This window comes from Phycodurus eques, chromosome 12 (genome assembly GCF_024500275.1).
Source record: "Phycodurus eques isolate BA_2022a chromosome 12, UOR_Pequ_1.1, whole genome shotgun sequence".
Lineage (NCBI taxonomy): Eukaryota > Metazoa > Chordata > Actinopteri > Syngnathiformes > Syngnathidae > Phycodurus > Phycodurus eques.
Window position 1 is genome coordinate 8,783,494 of NC_084536.1, and position 25,277 is coordinate 8,808,770.

At 42.3% G+C, this 25,277-nt stretch overlaps 1 protein-coding gene across 4 annotated transcripts in view; it reads left to right on the forward strand.

The window, feature by feature from the left end:
• Positions 1-3,517: 3,517 nt before the first annotated feature.
• The window catches only part of zmym2 (zinc finger, MYM-type 2), a 65,061-nt gene continuing 43,301 nt past the window's right edge, over positions 3,518-25,277 (forward strand). For 3 of the 4 annotated variants that reach the window (XM_061691111.1, XM_061691113.1, XM_061691115.1), the window contains exons 1-3: positions 3,518-3,601; positions 18,436-19,056; positions 24,719-24,872. In XM_061691111.1, coding sequence (XP_061547095.1) covers positions 18,451-19,056; positions 24,719-24,872 — 760 coding nt within the window. In that variant the 5' untranslated portion in view covers positions 3,518-3,601; positions 18,436-18,450. Of the gene's footprint in view, positions 3,602-18,435; positions 19,057-23,648; positions 23,704-24,718; positions 24,873-25,277 lie in introns of those variants that run through there. The other variant, XM_061691114.1, reaches the window with a different exon arrangement.

Here is a 25,277-nt window from a genome sequence, read left to right on the forward strand (position 1 = left end):
TCAATATTCTACTGTGATTGAAGGTTTTTCTTTATACAATTCAATAGTAAAATGAAGATTTGTTCATATAAATTCATCACAACATTTCGGCCAGGCCTACAAGAAAGAGTTATTTGTTGTCTATATCTAATGTCTAGTTGGTCAGAATAATTTATATCTTGTGTTTAGTGAAAAATGCTGAAGATAAACTTCCTCTCAAACAATTGCATGCTGAATTGCAATCACAGTCCATCCATTCATTTTCTGAACCGCTTATCCTCACCCGGGTCACCCGCGTGCTGGAGCCTATCTCGGCTATCTTCGGGCGAGTCTTCTATTAACCTCCCATGCGTGTTTTTGGGATGTAGGAGGAAACCGGAGTACCTGGAGAAAAGCCACACAGACACGGGGAGAACATGCAAACTCCACACAAGTGAGGCCAGATTTGAATCTGGGTCTTCAGAACTTTGAGGCAGATGTGCTCAGCAGTTGTCCACCGTGCCGCCTGCAATCACAATATTTGTTTAAAAAAAAAAAAAAAAAACAAGAACAAAAGAAACACCCTCACAATTAAGAGAATTTTCCCATATCGTTCAGCCCTACTCCTGATTGATGACAAGGTAGCGTTGGAGCTTATCATCTTCCCAGTGACGAGGACTGGCTAAGTGTGGCTAAAGGTTTCGCCACATAAACACACATGATGTTGTGGCTAACTACACACAAGTGTTGCTAGGATATTTTTACACTGTTTAGCCACACTAGCTAAGAGGTTTCATGACTCAGTGCCAACCCCGCATATATTGTATGTGTGTATGTATGTATATATATATATATATATATATATATATATACAGTGGGTACAGAATGTTTTCAGACCCCTTAAATGTTTCACTCTGTGTTATATTGCAGCCATTTGTTAAAATCATTTAAGTTGTTTTTATTTCCTCATTAATGTGCACACAGCACCCCATATTGACAGAAAAAAACATAATTGTTGGAAGTTTTGATTGATTAAAAAAGAAAAAGTGAAATATCACACAGCCATAAGTATTCAGACCCTTTGCTGTGACACTCATATTGAACTCGGGTGCAGTCCATTTCTTCTGATCATCCATGAGATGGTTCTACACCTTCATTGGAGTCCAGCTGTGTTTGATTGTACCGATTGGACTTGATTAGGAAAGCCACACACCTGTCTCTATAAGACCTTACAGCTCACAATGCATGTCAGAGAAAATGAGAATCATGAGGTCAAAGGAACTGTCTGAAGAGCTCAGAGAAAGAATTGTGAGAAGGCACAGATCTGGCCAACGTTACAAAAAAACTTCTGTTGCACTTAAGGATCCTAAGAGCACAGTGGCCTCCATAATCCTGAAATGGAAGACTTTTGGGACGACCAGAACCCTTCCTCGAGCTGGCCGAGGACTGAGCAATTGGGGGAGAAGAGCCTTGGTGAGATCACTGTGGTGGAGCTCCAGAAATGTAGTCGGGAGATGGGAGAAAGTTCTCGAAAGTCAACCATCACTGCCGCCCTCCACCAGTCGGGGCTTTATGGCAGAGTGGCCCGACGGAAGCCTCCCCTCAGTGCAAGACATGAAAGCCCGCATGGAGTTTGCTAAAAAACACCTGAAGGACTCCAAGATGGTGAGAAATAAGATTCTCTGATCTGATGAGACCAAGATAGAACTTTTTGGCCTTAATTCCAAGTGGTATGTGTGGACAAAACCAGGCACTGCTCACCACCTGTCCAATACAGTCCCAAAAGTGAAGCAATGGTGGTGGCAGCATCATGCTGTGGGGGAGTTTTTCAGATGCAGGGACAGGGAGAATGGTTGCAATCGAAGAAAAGATGAATGCGGCCAAGTACAGGGATATCCTGGACGAAAACCTTCTCCAGAGTGCTCAAAACCTGAAGTTTCACCTTCCAACAAGACAATGACACGAAGCACACAGCTAAAATACCGAAGGAGTGGCTTCCGAACAACTCCGTGACAGTTCTTGCATGCCCAGCCAGAGCGCTGACTTAAACCCAATTGCGCATCTCTGGAGAGACCTGAAAATGGCTGCCCACCAATGTTCACCATCCAACCTGACAGAACTGGAGAGGCTCTGCAAGGAGGAATGGCAGACGATCCCCAAATCCAGGTGTGAAAAACTTCCCAAAAAGACTCATGGCTGTATTAGCTCAAAAGGGTGCTTCTACTAAATATTGAGCAAAGGGACTGAATACTTACGGCTGTGAGATATTTCAGTTTTTCTTTTTTAATAAATCTGCAAAAATGTCAACAATTCCTTTTTTCCCCTCTCAATATGGGTCGCTGTGTGTACATTAATGTGGCAAAAAAATGAACTTAAATGATTTTAGCAAATGACTGCACTATAAAAATGAGTGAACATTTTAAGGGGTCTGAGTACTTTCTGTACCCACTGTATATATATCTAGGGGGGGGGGGGTCTTGCTCCTGGCTCGACATAATTCATGCTCACGAAACTATTTAAAGGCAACAACATTCAGTCAAACTTGATTTATTTCGTCGAACAAGCGCCGGACTCAAAGAAAGGATTTTTGAGGTGAAAATCATGCGGGGTGGGAGCACAAAAGCCTCCTTGAGCAAAGTCAACCCTCCCTGCTGCCTTCACTTACGCCATGGAAATGTCGTGCACGCCACGCGACGCTCTTCCGGCTTGAGCACTTGAACGCACCTGGTGGTTCGGCCATGTTGTGCACTTGAACACACCCCTTCTGACATCTCATCACCATTTATCTACGTATACTTGACTGTTTCCTCAGATCAATTTAACATATTTTATCCCTCATTCTGGGCGGGTGTTTTTTTCCCCCCAATTCCCAGAATGGAAGGTAAACTCTTTCACCCCAGATCCTCGCTCCTGATTGGACCCAACTCCGAGCACTTGTGATCGGTTCGACTCCGATAAGCGTCCAATTGTCAGGTTAAACGGCAGACGTGCTCGCTACGGCCAAGGTTAAATCTTCCTAATGGGGCCAATTTAATTGCCAGCGCGTTGATTCGCTCTGCGCATGCCCAAAACATGGGGGGGCGGGTAGGAGTTTGGCGTGCGGACTGTAAAGAATGAGCACTCACTCTGCCTCGATTTGTCAAAGTTTTCGCCAGACACTTCCGGGTTAGATATTTAGGTGAATTCGCCTTTTTAAGCAGTGATGTTTCCTTTATATTGGCTACCATTGTAAGATGTCAAGCGCAGTAGTGTGAATTCGCCTTTAAAAATTGAAAGAAGTCAATTTCCCGTTTCCGGTCAAAATGGCTGCCGCTTTTTTTTTTTTTTTCTGTTTTTTTGTAGGTGACTGACGGTTGGATGGTATCGCTGAGGTTTCTAGCGATTAGTCCCATCAAAAACGGCCTAACAGTGTGTGGGAAGCGTGTAGGAATAATTTGGTATTGGTAAATTCCATTTTAGAGGCGCGCGTTTAAACGTCACGTGACATTATTTCCCCAGCCACTATATGTGGCTGGAGTGAGCCTTCTGTTTCATTGGCGATCTTTGAAGGTCGAATTGGTTGGTGTGGCGTTGTGCGCATGCGCTCCCCGGGATTAATCTCAAGGCACAAAAGTGGCGCTACACCGTGTCGAGCTCTACTCCGGTAAGAACCACACTCGTCTCCTCTTTTTTTCCCCACCTCACTTTTTCGACATTCTTTCTGAAAGCCCTCAAAGTTGAAAGTTTGGGCAACTTTTTGTCCGTCGCTTGGCCCTCGCCAGGCCTCCCCTTAGCTCCGGCGGGCGGCGTGTCTTGACACAGGCGGCGATGAGACTGGTTAAAGAGTTTAATTTAAACGATGTGTCCAAGTATTGTTCATTGTAGAGCCCTAATGGCGGACGCTAGGCACTGGTTTCCCCGCTGGGTGGCGACGGTGGTAATGGAAGAGGGGAAGGTGGGGGGGGGGTAGTCTTGTTATGTTTATGGATATTGTTTCCGTCTTTTTTTTTTTAAATTACGTACGACACGACGGCTGGCGTTGCTTGTTTACGGCCGCATGACACAATCGAAGCCTGGTTCATGTGATACGTAACGCCGGCGGGGCGGGGGGACGGGAGAAGATAGGGCGCCCCTATCGGAGGCTCGATGCCATCGCAGCCTGATTGCGCCACGATTGGTAGCGACAAACTTTTCAATTAAAGCAGGTAGTGCCCAAAACGGCCTTTTAATCCCACCCCTGCGTTCGGTTTTGGTCCATTGGAGTAGTTTTCACACCGGTGAATGTGGGGGTTGGGACGTTGTGAACGTCGTTTACTTGCGTGTGCATTGGGCCACAATGGCGCAGTTTGACCACGTTTCTTGTTGGACCCCCAACATAATTTAGGAGCCCCCGCACCGGCCCCGCTCATTTTGGGACAAGGAGAGTGGGGGTGGGGATGCACAGTTTTAAAGTTTTGGACCAGCCAAGTGGGATCCGGGCGGGGATGTTCGACCAGCTCCGTAATGCCGGAATTGATCAAGGCACGGCCACGTAGAGTTGAACGTACCCCTCTCCGTGGCCCGTTGCTAATATGCACACATACAATCACAACAACCGTAACGGACGCCATTTGCGGTGTGAGCATGCTTTGACCTCCATTTTTTTCCTCCTTCCTTGCCCTTATAATGAGTTGTTGTTGTGCTGGTGACGTCAAATATGCGACATGATGACGTGTACAAAGACCCCCAGGTCATCTGGTGATGACATCATAAGTGTGTGTGTGTGTGTGTGTGTGTGTGTGGGGGGGTATTTGAGGCCCTCAGTCAAGTGGCTCTGCATTGCATCTTATCTACTCAACTGCAGAGTGTGTCAGGTACCTGCTAGGGACAAGTGGTATGTTCAGGGAGAGGTCTTTATTTGGTACAAATGTGTTTTTATAATAATACATAATTCACCAAAATGAAAATTCTTGGCCGAAACCAAAAATGCAAAAGCAAAGGCTGAAAACTGAAAAACAAAAAACTAAATGAATTATGCCAATAATTAGTGAAATTGCAATTATCATTATAATTGCAGAGGCGCGAACCTATAGAAATGAACTTTCAGAACAATTTGTCTGATTTTCCATTTTTATAGTTATGTCAATAACGTTAGCACGGGACAGTTATTGCAGTGTAATATTTATTTGGGCTGCAACAATGAATCTAAAAAAAAAATAAAAACATTGACAATCACAAGTGTTGGCAATGAATTTCATTAGTGATTTGTTATGTCACATGATTATGACGTCAGTTACCCACTGCGTTGCCCATTATGACGTTAGTCACCCGCTCCGTTGCACACAGCTGCGAACCCAGAGGCTGCTGAGTCAGGGGCATGACATATTTGCATCCCTAAACCAATCAACACGCTGAATTTGGAGGCGTCAGCACTGAGCCACTTGGTTCCTTATTAACCAATCACAATCAGGTTTTGATGCTTTTAATGCACATGCAGGCAGACTGGAGAGACAATGGCTGCTATCAAAAATACATAATTGTAGTCATGCCAGCCAAACGAAATTGCTCTCAGTATCAATCTAAAGGTACCATGTTTTACCACACTACACTGCCACACAGGACCAGAACTGGAAACCGGAAATTAATTAGGACATCACCTGAGACCAGGGGCCAATAAGTTTAAAGGCCCTATATTTTATCAAACCATTTTTTCCTAATATTTGGGATTATATATTAGCTCTATGGTGCCTCAGTAAATGTGATATATTAATTAAACTCAGCCACGCATGCCTGAATTCCAGACGTTTGTCTGTCGAGAGGCCTGAAATCAGCTCATTTGAATTTCTCAAGGTTACCTACGTCACTCGCGAAGATCTCCGCCTACCTCTCCGCTCTCGTGCCACCGCTGTCGACATAACAAACAGGTGTGCTTACCCCTGTCACAATAATTACTATATCAACTTATTGTTTGATAAATAAAATTGACACGCTATTTTTTCCGGACTTGCTAAATTGTCATTGTTGTGGTGAGCTGACAAGAGTTGGACGGCTGTGTCATTAGCCGCTAGTGGGCTTATGGACCGCAGGTAGACCGGCACAGCTGGCTCCGTCCAATACGCCACACTCCACAGCCTTGCTCTATGCAGCACGTAGATTCACAAAACCGAGACACTTAAGGAAAAGTTAACTGTTTGTTGTTGCAAGCTAACAGGCTAGCCTACAAGCTAGCAAGTTAAGCTAAACAGCTCACACCACCGTGGCAATGTCGTTTAAAACATCAGCACTTTGCACCGCGTTGTTGTGTGTGTTAGTCCACGATTAACACAAACTTGGGAATGTTGTTTTCTTAAGCATAACCTTTTAGGGCTGATCAGCGAGTTTAAAAAAAATGATCACCGATCTGATCACAAAATGGAGCAATGACTTGTTAATTTACTGTATATACTTGTGTACTGTATACTGAGTATCTTCAAAAGTATTCTCTAATCCAGTGATTCCCAGCCAGTGTGCCATGAACGATCTGCAGGTGTGTCGTAGAAAATTATCAAATTTTACTTCACTGCTCAAAAAATTATTAATTTACAAGAACTACTGTATCTTTGTTCCTCTATTTTTTGCCAGTGAGGCACAGTGACAGACGGAACAAATAAATGGTCTTCTATTTGATGGCAGGAAGTACATACAGTAATTACTGTGCATCTACGTTTTGCAACATTTTTGTTTGTTGGTGTACCGTAAGATTTTCCAATTGTAAAATATGTGCGTTCGCTCCATTAAGGTTGGAAATCACTGCTCTAGTCAGGTTATGTATTATAAGCAGTCAGGTCAAACCAACATTACAACATGACAGAAATAATGGGTGCTAACTTACTGTAATTGAATTACGTCACAAACAACAAAACCTTAGAGCATGATTCAACATAATGCCGGCATGTTTACGTACGTTATGTTTACGTACGTTATAAAACATGCGTTGCAATGTCGTCGCCATGGTAACGAGTGTATCTGGTTGCGTTTGAGTTGACAAGATAAAGCCCCGTGATCATAAGACAGGATGCTAAGATTTTATTGCAGGAGTATGACAGTGCAATCGTGAAAGGCCAAATTTGTCTTGTAGACTGATCCACACATTACGTGTCTGTCTCAAGACGTGTTGTCTGTCCCACACCGCCGACATGTTTTAACAAAAAATAACTTTATTGGATGTTAGATATTTACAGCACTACGTCAAAAGACATGCGAGAAGGCTAAACTAGCTTTTGGATTCAAATATACTATACACCTAGTGATTCCCAACCAGTGTGCCGTGGCACATTAGTGTGCCATGAGAGCTCTTCTGGTGTGCCGCGGGAAATTATCAAATTTCACGTAATTGGTCAGAATATTATTTATTTAAAAAAAATGTCTCTTTGTTCACCTATCTACGCCAGCAGCATATAAAGACAGACAGAAAAAATAAATACTCTTTTATTGGATGGCACAAAGTGTATAATTGACTTGTGTATCCAATTTTAATGACATTTTTGTTTGTTGGTGTGCCGTGAGATTTTTCACATGTAAAATATATTGAGCCTTGGCTCAATAAAGGAATCACTGCTGTACACGATGGCGACGTGGAGTAAATATCTTTTGCGGAGCTGATCAATTGTCATTGATCGCTCTGCAAATTATGACATTAAAGCCGATCAGCATAAAATGCTAATTATCAGCCGATACCGATAAAGCCGATCAGGTCAGTGTAAAGTCTAGTGTATACATGATGTGCACTACATTTAATCGGAAAAGCTGTGTGACATGCTCGCTTTGTTCTGAATATCAGGTCATTGATCAAGGTGGAGGTCTGTCTATTCAGCATAGTAGTTGGGATTTTTTTTATGTTAAAAAAAAAAGCTTGAACAACTTATAAGTAGTTACAAACAACAGCTTCACAAACGAGCTCCGTCTGGAGCCGCCATATTTACGCCGTGCATAAATGATGACATCCCCGCGCATTTACATCGAGACGAAGCACGCACAGGCGATAATTCTGAACAGTTTGGCAAAATTAGTAGTTCACCCCTGTCAAACCGAATGACATTGAGGTGTTTATATGGAGCATTTTCATTCGGCTTGGACTTCTAAACCAGTTATAATCAGAATAGAAGGCCCCATATAAACCAGGCTAGTCTTGCAGCTCTATTCTTTATTTCAGACCCAGAGGGATCCATATCACAGGGTAAAAAAAACCTATTTAATAGGGAAGCAATAAAGGAAGTAATAATAATAACTATAATAATAAAAATAAGAGCGACTGATTTAAAAGCAATAAAAATAATAATAAGGGCGGGGTCTTATTTTTCATAATTTCAGAGGCAATAATCAAACAATATCGTTTATCGTGGTAGTTTTTGGGAAAATATATCGCCCTAAAATAATTATCGTGACAGGCCTACGTGTTCCAGTCAGAGGAAAGGGGGTGGTCGTCGCCAAATATGGACAAAGCGATACAAAACTGGGTGAAACAGAAGTATCTGTAAGAGGGGCCTTTTTTGGACACTTGGATGACAAAACAAAGGTGTTTTTTTTTAAAATCAAATTGACACTTATACTAGTCCATGTAAGAGAGTCACTTTATGGAGGTCTAAATAGCCAAAATATGGGACCTTTAAGTCTGGCAAGTGACAGTATTCAAAGTTATTTTGAAAATACATCTGTTAAAACTTTGCCAAACAAATCTGAGAAAGAATTACATACCGGATCGGTTGTGGCCCGGGTTAACAACGTCCGCCACCGGCGCCGTTAACCTACAGGGAACTGCTTGAAATTCAGCTACTGTGGGTCGAAGATGGAGGAGAGGTGGAAAGCGGGTTCTTAGGCAGAAACATAAGAGCAAAGCACAGGGCCAAGAACTGAATGTGGGGACTTCGAATATTGGGACTATGACCGGAAAAGCTTGGGATTGTGTTGACATGATGATTAGGAGAAATGTTGATATATTGTGTGTCCAAGAATGGAATGGCAATAAGGGTAGAAGTTTAGGGGCAGGGTTCAAATTATTTTTGCCATGTTGTAGATGGGAAGAGTAATTGAGTCAGGGTTATTTTAAAGGAATAGTTGGTTAAGAATTTCTTGGAGATAAAGAGTATCCAATCGAGTGATGAGGCTGAAACTTGAAATTGAGGGTGTTATGTATAATGTGATTAGTGGCTATACCCAACAGGTATGATGTGACTTAGAGGTGAAAGAGAAATTCTGGAAGGAGCTAGACGAAGTGGTTATGAGCATCCCAGACAGACAGAGAGAGAGAGAGTCGTGATTGGTTTAGATTGTAATGGACATGTTGGTGAAGGAAATGGGTGATGAAGAAGTTTGGCATTCAGGAAAGGAACTTGGAGGGACACATGGTGGTAGACTTTCAAAAAAGGAGTGACATGGCTGTAGTGAACACCTTTTTCCAGAAGAGGCTGGAACATAGGGTGACCTACAAGAGCGGAGGGAGACTGCACGCTGGTGGATTGCATCTTGTGCAGATGTAATCTGAAGGAGGTTACTGACTGTAAGGTAATGGTAGGGGAGAGTATGACTAGACAGCATAGGATGGTGGTGTGTAAAATGACTCTTGTAGGGAGGAAAATTAAGAAGACAAAAGCAGAGCAGAGAACCATGTGGTGGAAGCTGAGAAAGGAAGAGTGTTGTGTGGCTTTTCGGGAAGAGCTGAGACAGGCCCTCGGTGGACAGGAGGAGCTTCCAGAAGACTGGACCACTACAGCCAAGATGATTAGAGAGACAGGCAGGAGAGTACTTGGTGTATCTTCTGGTAGGAAAGGTGAGAAGGAGAATTGGTGGTGCAACCTCAAAGTACAGGAAGTCATACAAGGAAAGAGGTTGGCTAAGAAGTAGTGGGACACTGAGAGGACTAAGGAGAGGAGAAAGGAGTACACGATGTGACGTAGGGCGAAGGTAGAGGTGGCAAAGGCCAAATGAGTGATATGGTCACATGTATGCCAGGTTGGACACTGAAGGAGGAGAAAAAGATCTATACAGGTTGGCCAGACAGAGGGATAGAGATGGGAAGGATGTGGAGCAGGTTAGAGTGATTAATGATATGGAAATGTGTTGAGTGGTGCCAGTAGTGTGCTGGATAGATGCAAAGAATACTTTGAGGAGTTGATAAGTGAGGAAAAGCTAGATCCATTCCACACATCCACCATCCACACACAGATGCAATTTCTGAATATTACTCCGGCGCTCTAATATGTGAGCGCATCGGCCTGAGGTTCCACCTGTGCACTTCGGGACCTGCTTTGGATAAATCACAGGAGTTGACGACACCAGAAAAAAACACGCCGCTTCTGCTGTTAAGTAAGTAACGGTACTTTTACTCCGTTACAATTATCTAAATGTCGCTCGCCACTTTTATTTATCAATTATTGCTCTTTCATGCGCAAGACTACGACTTCCACATTGGGCGCTGTTTGCTCCTATCCAATTTAAGCGCAAGTGACATTTGTCTACTTCACCAATCAAATGACACAAGAAAGTCACATGACTCCACACATCGTCTTCTATTGGGCTTCCTGGGCATGAGTATTAACACTAGATAAGCCAGCCTGGCTGACCGTCGTGCTTACGTGGCCACCATTCTGGGAAGGTCGTCGTTACCATGAAGGCAATGGGGCGCTACTCTTGTTTATATTTAGATGAACAAAAACAACAGCTTTCATGTATTGTGGTGTTTGTCTGGCACTGTCTGCCCAAATGTGGATATATATTCACCCTATGTATAACTTGAGAAAACGCCTTGCAGTAAATTCCAGATGTTGTAGTTTTGGCTGTGCATACACACACACACGGACAACAGAATTTGCACATTCACATTTTATTTTGTCATTGTTATTTTATTGAGCCGGCACGGTGGATGACTGGTTAGCACATCTGCCTCACAGTTCTGGGGACTGGGGTTCAATTCCCGGCCCCGTCTATGGGGAATTTGCATATTCTCCCCGTGCCTGGGAGGGTTTTCGCCGGGCACTCCGGTTTCCTCCCACATCCCATAAACATGCGTGGTAGGTTGATTGAAGACTCTAAATTGAACGTAGGTGTGAATGTGAGTGCGAATGGTTGTTTGTCTCTATGTGCCCTGCAATTGGCTGGCGACTGGTTCAGGGTGTACCCCGCCTCCCGCCCGAAGATAGCTCGGATAGGCTCCAGCAGCCTGCGACACTAGTGAGGATAAGCGGTAAATAAAATGGATGGATGGATTCTTTTTGATGTTCATGCTGTGGTTAAAAAATCTAGAAGTTACTCACTATTTACTCAGTATTTGAGTAATTCTTTCAGTGTGTACTTTTTACTCTTAGTCAAGTAATTTTTTGGGGGACTACTTTTTACTTTTACTTGAGTCACATTATTGTCAAGTAACAGTACTCTTGAGTACAATATTTGGCTACTCTACCCACCTCTGGAGCGGACTTCCGCTATTGCTACTCTTACGTTTAAGCAACATTTTTGCTCATCAGATCAGCCAGTGTTGTATTTGTTGCACTGGTCTTATGTATTTTCGTGTTGAGGTGCTGCGGATCGTGGCCCTGGTTGTGGTCCCAGCGGAACCGCGAAGCACACGAAACATCGGCATCAAGAGCTTATCTGCTAGTACATCTTGTATTAATTAGGAAATGCGTCTACAATTATCTAATTAGTTTACGGATGTTAGTTTTAAATGTATTTAGCGACGGAGCGATGTTAGGGGTTATGTCACAACACAATGAATTAACTTCAAATTCAGAAATGGCCAATAAAAACAGAAAAATACTGTACTTAATATTTTCCTGGAGGATGCATTTGGGATTAGCCTTTGAAGTTGGTAATAGTGAAAAATGAATTGAAACAGACACTGATTTTAGTCAATTTTTATCCAGAATGAGAGTGCTTAAAGAGGACGATGCTATTCATGTGGCACAGCTTGAAGCAGGCGTCAGATGCAGGTGGAGATGGTCCTGGCGACCAAAACAAAAAAGCAAAGATGAGGCAAAATTTATTTTGATCTTAAATTTATACATCAACATGTAGTTGAACGGTGTAAATAAATGTTATTCTGCTTGAAGAAAAAATTATATTTTGCCTTATTGTACTCTTCAGAGTCTTCCAGATTGGTTAATTTATGTTAAAATATACAACCCCAATTCCAGTGAAGTTGGGACATTGTGTTAAACGTATATAAAAACAGAATGCAATGATTTCCAAATCATGTTAAACTTATATTTAATTTAATACACTACGAAGACAAGATATTTAATGTTCAAACTGAAAAACTTTGTTTTTAGCAAATAATCATTAACTTTAATAGCAAATAATCATTAACATTAATTTTATGGCTGCAACACGTTCCCAAAAAGCTGGGACAGGTGGCAAAAAAGACTGAGATAGTTGAGGAATGCTCATCAAACACCTGTTTGGAACATCCCACAGGTGAACAGGCTAATTGGGAACAGGTGGGTGCCATGATTGGGTGTAAACGGAGCTTCCCTGAATTGCTCAGTCATTCATAAGCAAAGATGGGGCGAGGTTCACCTCTTTGTGAACAAGTGCGTGAGAAAATAGTCAAACAGTTTAAGGGCAATGTTCCTCAACGTACAATTGCAAGGAATTTAGGGATTTCATCATCTACGGTCAATAACATGATCAAAAGGTTCAGAGAATCTGGAGAAATCTCTGCATGTAAGCGGCAAGGCCGAAAACCAACATTGAATGCTCGTGACCTTCGATCCCTCAGGCGGCACTGCATCAAAAACTGACATCAATCTGTAAAGGATATCATATACCGCCGGCTTCTCTGGCCCCGAGCTCATCTGAGATGGACTGATGCAAAGTGGAAAAGGGTTCTGTGGTCCGACGATTCCACATTTCAAATTGTTTTTGGAAATTGTGGACGTCTGGTCCCCGAGCCAAAGAAGAAAAGAACCATCCGGACTGTTATGGACGCAAAGTTCAAAAGCCAGCATCTGTGATGGTATGGGGCTGTGTTAGTGCCAATGGCATGGGTAACTTACACATCTGTGAAGGCACCATTAATGCTGAAAGGTACATACAGGTTTTGGAGAAACATAGTGCTGCCATCCAAGCAACGTCTTTTTCATGGATGCCCCTGCTTATTTCAGCAAGACAGTGCCAAACCACATTGTGCACGTGTTACAACAGCGTGGCTTCGTAGTAAAAGAGTATGGGTGTTCGACTGGCTTGCCTGCAGTCCAATGCGCCATACATTTTTCCCATTGAAAATGTATGGCGCATTATGAAGCATAAAATACGACAACGGAGACCCTGGACTGTTGAACAGCTGAAGCTGTACAAGCCAGCAAAAATGGTAAAGAATTCCATCTACAAAGCTTCAACAATTAGTGTCCTCAGTTCACAAACGTCTATTGAATGTTGTTAAAAGAAAAGGTGATGTAACACAGTGGTAAACATGACCCTGTCCCAGCTTTTTTTTTAGAACGTATTGCAGCCATAAAATTCCAAGTTAATGATTATTTTCTAAAATAACAGTTTATCAGTTTGAACATTAAATATCTTGTCTTTGTAGTGTATTCAATTAAATATAGGTTAAACATGATTTGCAAATCATTGTATTCGGTTTTTGTTTAACACAACGTCCCAACTTCATTTCAATTTGGGTTGTAAAATAATTTTCTGTGGGGGCCTGGGGCATCACCCCAGACCCTTCTGCAATGTTTTTGTTTGTTTTGTTTGATATGTCGGTTGAAGGGCTGCAGACCGGACATCGTAAGGCTAGGAATCTGTTGCCTGAGGCTTTATGGTTTTCATTAGACTTTACTGATCTGATCTTTTTGATCGGTATTGGCTGATAATTAGCATGTTATGCTGATTGGCTTTGTCATAATTCCGCGATTCGATCAAGGACGTCATTGATCGGCTCTGCAAAAGACATTTACTCCGTGTCGCCATGTACAGTATATTTGAATCCAAAGCTAGTTTATTTTTAGCCTTTTCACATGTCTTTTGACATAGTACTGTAAATATCTGACTGCCAATAGTTATTTTTTTTAATGTCGGCGGTGTGGGACAAACAACACGTCTGAGACCGACAACGCATAATGCGTGGATCAGACTAAAAGACAAATTTGGTCTTTCACGATTGCACTATGTCAGACTACTGCAATAAAATCTTGTATTCTGATACCACAGCATCCCATCTTTTACGATAACTGGACTTTATCTTGTCAACTCAAACGTGACCGGATACACTCGTTACCATGGTGACAACAACAACAATGGATCGCACCGCGTGTATTATAAGAACAAAATGGGGAAAAACGTTTGGTGCTCGGGAAAGGACGTTCATTTCAGGATTGCTTGAGGTATATTCAAGTACTTCTAATACGATACGGCTCGCGACCAGGTAACAAAACGTGTAGCCTAGCAAGCTAGTGCTAGCACTAATGGTTGTACGGAAACATGCCGCCGTTCTGTCGAATCATGCTCTAAAGTTTCGGTGTGTGAAGTAATTTAATTACAGTAATTTAGCACCCATTATTTCTGTCATTTTGTAATGTTGGTTTGACCTGACTGATTAGAGTACATGACCTGACTAGAGAATACTTTTGCAGATACTCGGTATACAGTACACAAGTCATTTAAATAGACACATTGCTCCATCTTGTGATCGGATCTGTGATTGGTTATCGTTTTTTAAAATTCTGTCTTCGGCCCCAAACATCCTGATCATGTAAAGCCTAGTGTTGATCTCGTAAAATAAGCGCGAGAGGTCTCTCGTTGTGCTTTGCAGGTAACGTTATGTTTACAACCAAACATAGCAGTGCTGGATACTTGCAACACTACTAGTTTAACTACGTTTCTCCGCCCTGTCACTATTTCAACATCAAATAGCTTGTCAGTAGTTAAGCTACTTTCGTGGTCACGACGATAGCAAAGTAGCATTGCCCCAGGAGTTTTAAACATTGAGTGCGACGTCACATTACGTACGTGCTGGATACTAGCAACACTACTAGCTTAACTACATTTCTCCATCCCGTCACTATTTCAATATCAAATAGCTTTTCAGTAGTTAAGCTACTTTCGTGGTCACAACGATAGCAAAGTAGCATTCCCCTAGGAGTTTTAAACATTGAATGTGACGTCACATTACGTACCGCTGACACCAGCGAACTTGAGATAAGGTACCGTCACAGACATGCAGGCAATATGGCAAAGGTAGGTACAGCGCTGCAATTTCCTTGGGCTGTAATTCAGCAAACTAATGCTTCTTCTCGAGTCCTTGGGGTCCACTTAGACCTTCGAGTTGGTACTGTGCGACCCTAAAAAGAAACTATCGAGAGGACACAAAGCCAGGTATGTCCTGAAACTTTGCGGAGTTTGCACGTTCTCCCCATGCCTGGGTGGGTTTTCTCCGGGCACTCCGGTTTCCTCCCACATCCCAAAAACGTGTGGTAGGTTGATTGAAGACTCTAAATTGCCTGTAGGAGTGCTGATGGTTGTTTGTTTCTTTGTGCCCTGCTGGCGACCGTTTCAGGGTGTACCCCGCCTCCCGCCCGAAGATAGCTGGGATAGGCTCCAGCTGCCCGTGACCCTACTGAGAATAAGCGGTAAAGAAAATGGATATTGAAGTAATTAATTTATTTCAATAGAGGAAAATTTAATTATTTTTTACAGTGCCATAAAGCAACAATGCTCAGGTTTAAGTGGTCTTTTACTGTACATATTTGAAAATAAGGTTAGACAAATGTCATTTTATAGAATTGGGTTCAGTCAAGGTTCTTTGTGATTAGCACATGTACAAATGTTAACAATCATTTTTTTTCTGCACTGGATCGAGAATCTTATCGCTCCCATTCTGAATTGAATTGAATCGTTCCCCCCGTAAAGAGATAGTTTTTTTTTTATCGAATCGCTACCTGTGTATCTAGATATGTATCAAATTGGCCTCGTGCCAGAGATTCCCAACCATAATTCCTTTACATGCTAAAATGCTAGCTGCTCAAGTGAAGGTCCACAACACACAAATACTGTTGCCTTATATTTTGTATACTTACAAGGAATGCTAACTTTAAACTGCAATTTCTTTATATTTGTGTTTTATGTAGTTCTATTTGTTTGAAATTGCCTCAATGAAAGTGTTTACAGACAAGAAAATAGTTTTATGCTCTGTGTGAATTTAAGAAAAAAAGTTTATCTAAAAAAGAGAGCCAGTTGGTTGCTAATTAAGTGAAATGGCTTTTTTTCTGTTCATATTTGCTGTTTAACAGGCAAAAATGTATTTTTTAAATTTAAATAAAAAAAATCAAACTCCTCCAAATACTTGATTACTTTTTTTTTTTTTATTATTTTTTTTTAATATGGGAATACTAAAATAGTCCATAGTTGCAGCCCTAGATTAGAATAATTCTTTGTCAACCAAGGTGGAAAATTGTCTTTGGTTCACTAACCAAAAAGACAGATGGCACTAAATTATTGACATACATATATCTTATCGTGAATATCAGCTTTATAGGTGCCACGTCCGTTTGTTTTGTGGTCGTCTGCTGCGGCATATAGACTATTTATATTATTACATATATATATTTGATCACATTCATTTTATATACTAAATATTACACCGCATGAAATGTTTTGCATGCTTTTCTCCTGAATGCTCCGCCACTTTTGTCTTGCAGTCTTAACAGCTTTACAGGTGCCACCTCTACTGTTTCCCATAATAGCCCCCTTTCACACTGCGTGTAAATGCTATTTTAATGTCATGTAAGTGTGTTTGTGAAAGGGTACAGTCACACTTACGTGGCTGTGTTCTGTGTGAAAGGCACAGGCAGTGGCGGCCATTTTGTGGGCTCTCTGTTTGGAACTATCAGTCATTGAAGTCAGTCGCAGTGGCACTGTACCACTCAGGGAAAAGGGGGCTTTTATTTGTTGACGTGACGTGTGTGTGTGTGTGTGTGTGTGTGTGTGTTTGTGTGCGCATGCGCGCGTGTGTGTGTGAAAACATCAGCTTCCTGCTCCTGAGTCTGTTGCCCCACACTTCCTGTTACATGGTCGCCCCCCCCCAAACATCACGGAGGCTTAGTTTTCACTTAAAAATGGCTGCACGTCAAAGTGGCAGCCCATCTTGGTGGCGCGTCCAAGCACACACTCGATAAACCATGCCTGTGATACGTGAAGTGGCCGCTTTTGGGAGTTTTGCCGCCATTGCACTCGTTAGCACGTGACATGAAAGACAACCCCCCTTGGCTCCCACTGATGCGTCCAAAAACGACACGCCAGACGTAGCGGTAAGAGAGCGCGTCCCTGGTGGTGGGCCTCGCTATCGCCATAGCAACCAAGGTGTAGCTTCACGGGTTGCCGCAGCAACGAGGGAGGAGTACAAAAAAGGGACGAGGAGCGACAGCAGGTGAGAAGGGGAGCAGGATTTACGATGTTAGCACAATACCCACCTTTGTCAAGAAATTTGCTGGCTTCCAATGGCAAAGTGTTCTTTGTTAAATTCACGACACAGGTCCCTTTCATGCAGATTTTCCTTAAAATGGGCATCCTCTCTTGAGTGGGGTTTAGCAGTCTGTCTTTTCATTCAGGACTCACCAACAATGAGATATTGCTAATTCTGCTTCCCTGAATTTGATGATGAAGCCCCTTTCACACTGTCCAACCAAGCAGACTTTTTCAGGTCTCCCTGTTCTGGGTTTAAGGTATCAATACAAAATTAGGAGTAGATGTAGACATGCAAGTTTGCTGATCGTATTTCAGTAGTGGACAGAAGCCTGTTGAGTCTGGATTAACATCGCGTACCTTTTAAAGTAGGGTCCACTAAAGTGGGACATCAATGAACGCAGTTTCCTGCAATCATGTAATAGAGCCCCTTTCACACCAAAAAAAAGTTCCGCCCGGAACCCATGTTTCACACGGACTTTTATTGCAGATGGACGCTGTGTTGGGCCAATCATAAACTTTGCCAAAAACAACAAAGGAGCGTCTGTGATTTTTAAGACCTTGTTAGATGTGTAATGTACATATAACTATAAGTGAGTGGTAGTTAGCATTTTTTTACCTAAAATGGTCATCGCTAGCACGCTAATCGTGATTGGTAATTGTGAAGCATTTTGCTGTCTCAAGTTCTGTACGTCAAATTTATACCATACACTCAGTACCAACATAATGCAGTTTAAGGATTGAAGTCCATCGCTCATAAATAAAATGCATTTTAGTCGTAAGAAAAATATATATTTATTTTTGGTAATAGTGGGGGGGATTATTATTTGACTATTCGATCAATAATCAACAGTAGAATAAATTCTAAAAGGATTCAAAATTAGTCAAAATTGCGAATTAGAATAGTGAGAATTCACGACCGTTAGTGGTTTTTGGTTATTTTATCGGCATGAAACTTGCTACTTTCACCCAGTTTCCTTAAAATTGGCATATCTGTATCTGTAGCAGCTGATCCTGGGGCAGGGGGTATCAGGGGGAAAAATCGGGTTCCACCTAATTGCCTTATTTGGGCTGGGGATGTTCCAGGTGGTTGCCTTAGCAATGGATGGGGAGTTGGAACCCAACCCTGCTGTTCCAGAGGAGGAGGTGGCGACAGCGGGGGCGGCGGCGGCAGCGGGGGAGCACGTGGAGGCCGCTGCGGCTCCCACTGTGGAGACCCCAGAGTCGGTTGGCGTGGCAACACATAACGATGAGGCGCCGAAGAAGGGCAGCGGCGAGGATAACGACGACGACGTGGTTCTGGTAGAGGAGCATGCCCCCGAGCTGCCGCCCTTAAATGAGTGTTCGGAGTGCCCTGCTGACATGGAGACGGAAGACAAGACTCCCGCCGAGGTGACGCCGCCCGCCGAGGTGACGCCGCCCGCCGAGGTGACACCACCCGCCGCAGCGACACCCGACACTTCCGAGCCCTCCAACCCCGCCTCGGCGGCTGAGCCCATCGTTATTGACGATGAGGAGGAGCCTGAGGAGAACCACGGCGGCTCCTCGCCTGCCACCCTCAGCAGTGTGGAACCACATTCAGAGATCCGCATCGCCAACGTCACCACGCTGGGCAAGAAAAGAGGTGCTGACGGCAAAACGTCACCAGGGGATGCCCAAGCCGACTTGATGATCACCTCGGTGACGTCACTACAGGGCGGACCAATGGTAAGATGGCAATTATTTAAATTAGTGTGAACACCCATTGATTGCAGTGATACGTTTCAGACCCACTCACAATAGTTGAAAAGCCGCAATATAGAGACCAGATAAAAAAAATTATACATCGTTTTACCCTTTTCCACAGTTGAATTTATTAAAACACTTTTTAAAGTATTCCTTCACAGCTGTTCTCACTCTCTAGCCCAGTTCTCGAAATAAGTGGGAAAGTGTGCTTGCTTTGAACTGTTTATTTGTAGTGTAGCAACTGGATGGAAAATTTCCGACAAATTTAAAAAAAACTTTTTTTTGGGGGTGGGGGGATAGCGATTACTCAATCAACGAAATATCTATAGGATAATTGATTCTAAAAAGATTCGATAGTGACAGCCTTACGCCACATCAGAGGGATATGTTACATCACAGTTTTTAAAGTACATGTAAACTTAAAACAATTGCTGAATAACCTTTCAATGAAAAACATTTCAAAGAAAAAATGCAATCACTTCCTTAAATATGTAAATACTAAGAAAATAATATAAAATGTGAAATGAAACAGGGCTTTACACTAACTTTTTCCATTGGCAACACTTGACCACGCATGTTGGAGTTTTGCGTAATTGGCATACTGTAGTTTAAGATTGAGAGTGACTCGTTATCCCTGCAAAATATTTTACTGTGCATGTGAAGTTTGTCTGCAACAAGTGCTGGCTTGTAAAAACAGGCCATTTCTTTCATATAATTTTAAAAGACAATGGAAACGTTCAAATAAAAGCAAAGCATTACAACTGGCGTGCATGTTTACATGTATGGGGGGACACTGTGCTCGTGCTGTGGTGCTGCAGCTTTGGTTTGCCTCCCGTTATAGTCTTTTTGTGGCATAATCCTAAACTCAAAAGATCCTGATGACTGTATGTAGACGCCATTACGCTGGCTGGAGTGGCGTCACTTGGATGGGGAAGGACTGATACAGTCTGAAATGTTGATTCCTTTGATACTGTAAGATCAATTCTCAAAATTAAATGTTGGTACTTGCGATACTACAAATACAGTCCCTCATATGACTAAAGTATCACATCAGAAAGGAAATCAGTGTAATGATAGTTAGCAGATGCACAAAAACATCATAGCGGCACCATCTCCGTGCAGCAAAAGCAATGCAACGCCAATCAAGCAAAGCGCCTCTCACTGGCCAAGCGGTGAATTGATTTCAGACGATTTGCTTAATCGTAATAGAATTGCAGGTGGAAGAATTGCAATGCATTGAATCGATATGTTTACCCACCCCTGTCCAGAATGTGTCCGGTCAATATCCATGGGCATTTCGATGAGGAATTTTGGAAAGGTTCCAAATTGGAAACTTGTGCTTTAACTAGGAATTGAGGGTAATTTAATGGAAAGGTATCATAAATATAGTTTTATTTTGGCATAACCAGACATCCTTGCAAAATACTGTAGCTAGGTCTCCTTGCCCAGATGAGGGCATTACAGTACTGTCTTGATTGGCGGCGCATGCACACGATAGTATTTCCAGACTCGATAATTTGTCATTGTTGTGGTGAGCTGGCGCGTGGATCACACTGTGAGCTGCCGCGCAACACAGCCGTCCAGAGTTGGACGGCTGTGTTGTTACCCACTAGTGGGCTCATGGAACGCCGGCGGACCGGTACACTCTTTGGTTTTGGCTCTGTCCAATACTCCACAGCCGTGCTCCATGTGCGCCGCGTAGATTCACACAACGGAGACACTTAAGGGAAAGTTTTCTTATTGTGTTTGTTAGCTGACGAGCTAATGAGCTAGCCCACGAGCTAATGAGCAGCGATTTTAAGGAGCTAAACAGCTCTCGCCACCGCTGCGATGTTGTTTAAAACTTCAGGGCCTCTCTGAGTTATGTGTTTGTCCCAAATTAACACAAACACTGCAAAGTTAACAGTTTATTAAGCATAACCTCTGTGGCACACATAATTCAGCCAGCAGTTGACTCCAGCAAGTGTACGCCTTTAAGAAAACGGGCGGGGGTGAGTAAGGAGACGTCAGGAGTGAAGGAAAAAGTCATTCTGGGATTAGACTCTCTGTAGTGTGAGTTGTGGCTGAGAGCAACTTGTTTGTTGTGATGTTCCTGTCATGTCTTTCCCCGAGTTCTAAAAAGCGACTGAAAGTCCTTTGGCGACTCCCTTCATCTTAGACCACTATTGTGAGGGCATCACAATATATTTGATTGACAGGTGAGGTGCTCGTCTTCAGTGGACTAACCACAATCTTGCAGCTCTTTAGTCTTTATTTCAGACCCAGGGGGATCAAGGTTACAGAGTAAAGAAAAACTATTTACAACCCCAATTCCAATGAAGTTGGGATGTTGTGTTAAACAAATAAAAACAGAATACAATGATTTGCAAATCATGTTCAACCTATATTTAATTGTTGAATACACTACAAAGACAATATATTTGTTCAAACTGATAAACTTTATTGTTTTTAGGAAATAATCATTTAACTTAGAATTTTATGGCTCCAACACGTTCCCAAAAAGCTGGGACAGGATCATGTTTACCACTGTGTTACATCACCTTTTCTTTTAACAACATTCAATAAACGTTTAGGAACTGAGGACACTAATTGTTAAAGCTTGCTGAACAGTCCGGGGTCTCAATTGTCGTATTTTACGCTTTATAATGCGCCACACATTTTCAATGGGAGACAGGTCTGGACTGCAAGCAGCCCAGTCTAGTACCCGCACTCTTTTACGACGAAGCCACACTTTTGCAACACGTGCAGAATGTGGTTTGGGATTGTCTTGCTGAAATAAGCAGGGGCGTCCATGAAAAAGACGTTGCTTGGACGGCAGCATATGTTTCTCCAAAACCTGTATGTACCTTTCAGCATGAATGGTGTCTTCACAGATCTGTAAGTTACCCCTTTGTAGTGTATTCAGTTAAATATAGGTGGAACATGATTTGCAAATCATTGTATTCTGTTTTATGCGCATTTTATATATATATATATATATATATATATATAAAGCATCAGGTGAAATGTTCATGTCAGTAGCACCTTAGGAAATATATTTAGTGAGAAAAATTGTGACGTTTTAAATATATATATATAAACTTAGCTTGTGTCTTAATGGGCATATGAGATGGAGAAAGATGGAATTCACACCCATGCAGAAAGCCATAACACCCTAATTGAGCATATGAAACAATTTAGGTAGCAGCACATTCATAATGGACTCTGAGCATGCATATAAACCTAAACCATATGTATAGATGTATATCTATATATATCTATAGATATATATCTATGTTGCATCTTAGTGTCCATATGAGAGGATGGTGAAGAAACAGAAACACAGAAAAACGTTTACATACAGTCAGTATCGGTGGCTGGTATTCACAGCCGTCACGAGTACCCGATTCACTGAAATAAGGCCGGGATTGGTATACCTGTTATTAGTACTCGCCCATCCCTAGTTTAAACTAATAGCACACAAATTTTAAAATGTTTTCATATTTATATTGAAAATAACATGTTAATGTTCACAGGACAGGGAGGAAAAAGTAAGTGAACCTCTAGGTTACAGATTTTGCAAGAGCTCATCAGAGTTATGTTTGAGCAAACCTCGAGTCCAATCAGTTAGACAAGATTTTAGCTGTGGTTTAAAGCTGCTCTAGCCACTGGAAAACGCACACCAGTTTAGAATTGTCTCTTTTCAAGAAGCATTGCTTGATGTGTACCATGCCTCACTCAAAAGAGCTTTCAAAAAACTTGTTGTTGACTTGTATATAGCTGGAAAAGGTACTAAGGTACTGTTTCTCTAAAGGTCTGGATGTTCATCAGTTCACGGTTAGGCCTGGTACACACAAGGATTTTTCAAATCATTCTTAAAAGATTTTTTTATCAGTGACAGGGCCCACACAAAAATTAAAAAATCTGGCAGTTAACTCTTTTGGTCGTATTGTGTGTGGTGTGGTCCGATGAAAAATAACACAGAACACCACACACACAAAGATTCTATTGCACCACCAATCTCACGTGATCACACGTGAACTCACAAAACCGAATAAGAAGAAACAATTCCGGGTATGCGCTGAAGGTTGCCGGAGCCGGGAGCCTTGTAAAATGGTGGGGTCATCCAAAAACGCTTCGGAAAATACCTGTGTCTGGTTAACCCACTTTTATTTAAAAAAAAAAAAAAAAAAAAAAAAAGCTACATCAGGTAAGAGATGCTTGTTTCTTTCTTTTTGTTGAGTCAGGGTGCTACTTGTTTGGCTATATTCTGTTACATGTCACAGTTCACTCCGCCATGACTCGAAAGAAGTCGGCGTTCCCCACACAGGACGGGTTTTGGTTGTAAATATTGAACGCCTTCATTATTTAAGAATGTCGGCCCGACCTGTTTTGGACCATAAAATCGGGACAAATCCACTCTTAACATACAACAGACCTAGGGGTAATGTTATAAGATGTAAATTTGTCTGGCGTTTGACCGGCTTGGTCGGGGCAAAATCGGCACAAAAACAGGCCAATTGTCTTTGTTTACTGGACTTTATACAAATTGTCTTTAAATGGAGAAAGTTCAGCACTGTTGCTTCTCTTCCAAGGAGTGGCCGTCCTGTAAAGATGACTGCAAGAGCACACCACAGAATGCTCAATAAGGTAAAAAAAAAAAAAAAAAAAAAAAAAGAGGGTCAGCTGAAGACCTTAAAGAAATCACTGCCATATGTCAACATCTCTAGACAAATCTACCACACATAAAACCGTAAACAAGAATGGGTTTCTAGGGAGAACACAAAGAAGGAAGTTACTGTCTTAAACAAAACATTCCTGCACGTTTAAATTTGCTAAGAGCACTTAGCTGTTCCACATCACTACTGGCAATGAAACCAAAGTTGAGTTGTTTGGGAGGACTATACAATGCCATGTGTGGAGGAAAAATGGCACAGCACACCAACATCAAAACCTTATCTCAACTGTGAAGCATGGTAGAGGAAGCATCATGGTATGGGTATGATTTTTCTACCTCAGGACTTGGACAGCTTGCTATCACCAATGGAAAAATCAATTCCCAAGTTTATCAAGATATTTTGCAGAAGAACATGAGAGCATCTGTCCAACAGTTGAAGCTCAATAAAGGTTGGGTGTTACAACAGGACAATGATCCAAAGCACAAAAGCAAGTCAACAACAGAATGCCTTCAGAAAAAGAAAATGCGTGTTTTGGAATGTCCCAGTCAAAGTCCTGACCTCAGCCCGATTGAGATGCTGCAACATGACCTCGAGAGTTCGTCATACTGGCCATCCCAGGAATCTAAAGCTGAAAAGCAACAGTTTTGTTAAGAGGATGGTCCGAAATTCGTCCTAATCGATATGCACGTCTGATCTGCAACTACAGGAAACATTTGGTTGTTATTGCTGCCAAAGAAGGGTCAACCAGTTATTAAATCCAATGGTTCACTTATATTTTCGATCCCTGTCCTGTGACTGTTTACCTTTAATGCTCTATAAAAATATGAAAACATTGTTTGTGTGGTATTAGATTGAGAACACTGTATATTCTTGTGATTTAGATGTTCAAACTACATAGGATGACCACTTTATGCAGAAATTCCAGTGTTCACATACTTTTTCCTCCCACTGTATACGTTTGATGACATGAGCCCACTTTCCCGTAGTCGGGTGACACCGCGGCAGAAGAAAACGGTCTACAGATCGGCAGCGCCTTCAGCCTGAATTCCGACGCAACGTCTGGAAGACCGAGTGCTTCCTTCAACCCTGGGCGGGGATCGGCGGTGCAAAACGGCGACACGGGGACGCACAACAGAACAGGTAGTCATACCCCCACCACACAATACACTTCCACACTGAACCCACAAATGTTCTGCTTTCCCCAGTACTATCAAGACCCTTTCACACTGCCCATCAAATTTGATGAGTTTTTTGCAGTCCCCCCCGCCCCGAGTCACTAAGTTACCAATACAGAATGGGCAGTTGAAGTTTACCTGTAAATTTTCCATCTTCTGAATTAGTACTGTATCATGCCCCTTTCACCCTGCCTATCATAGCTGGCTTTTCTTTTTCTTTTTCCCGGGTGTTACAGAAGGCGTGAGAATTAACTGCCGGTGTTTAAAACACCCCGGTCCTGGGAAAATTTGTGACACACACACACTAAACATCAGTACCTTTCACAGAGCAGCTGGAATGGACTGCTTGGTGGAATTGTGGCCTTTAGAA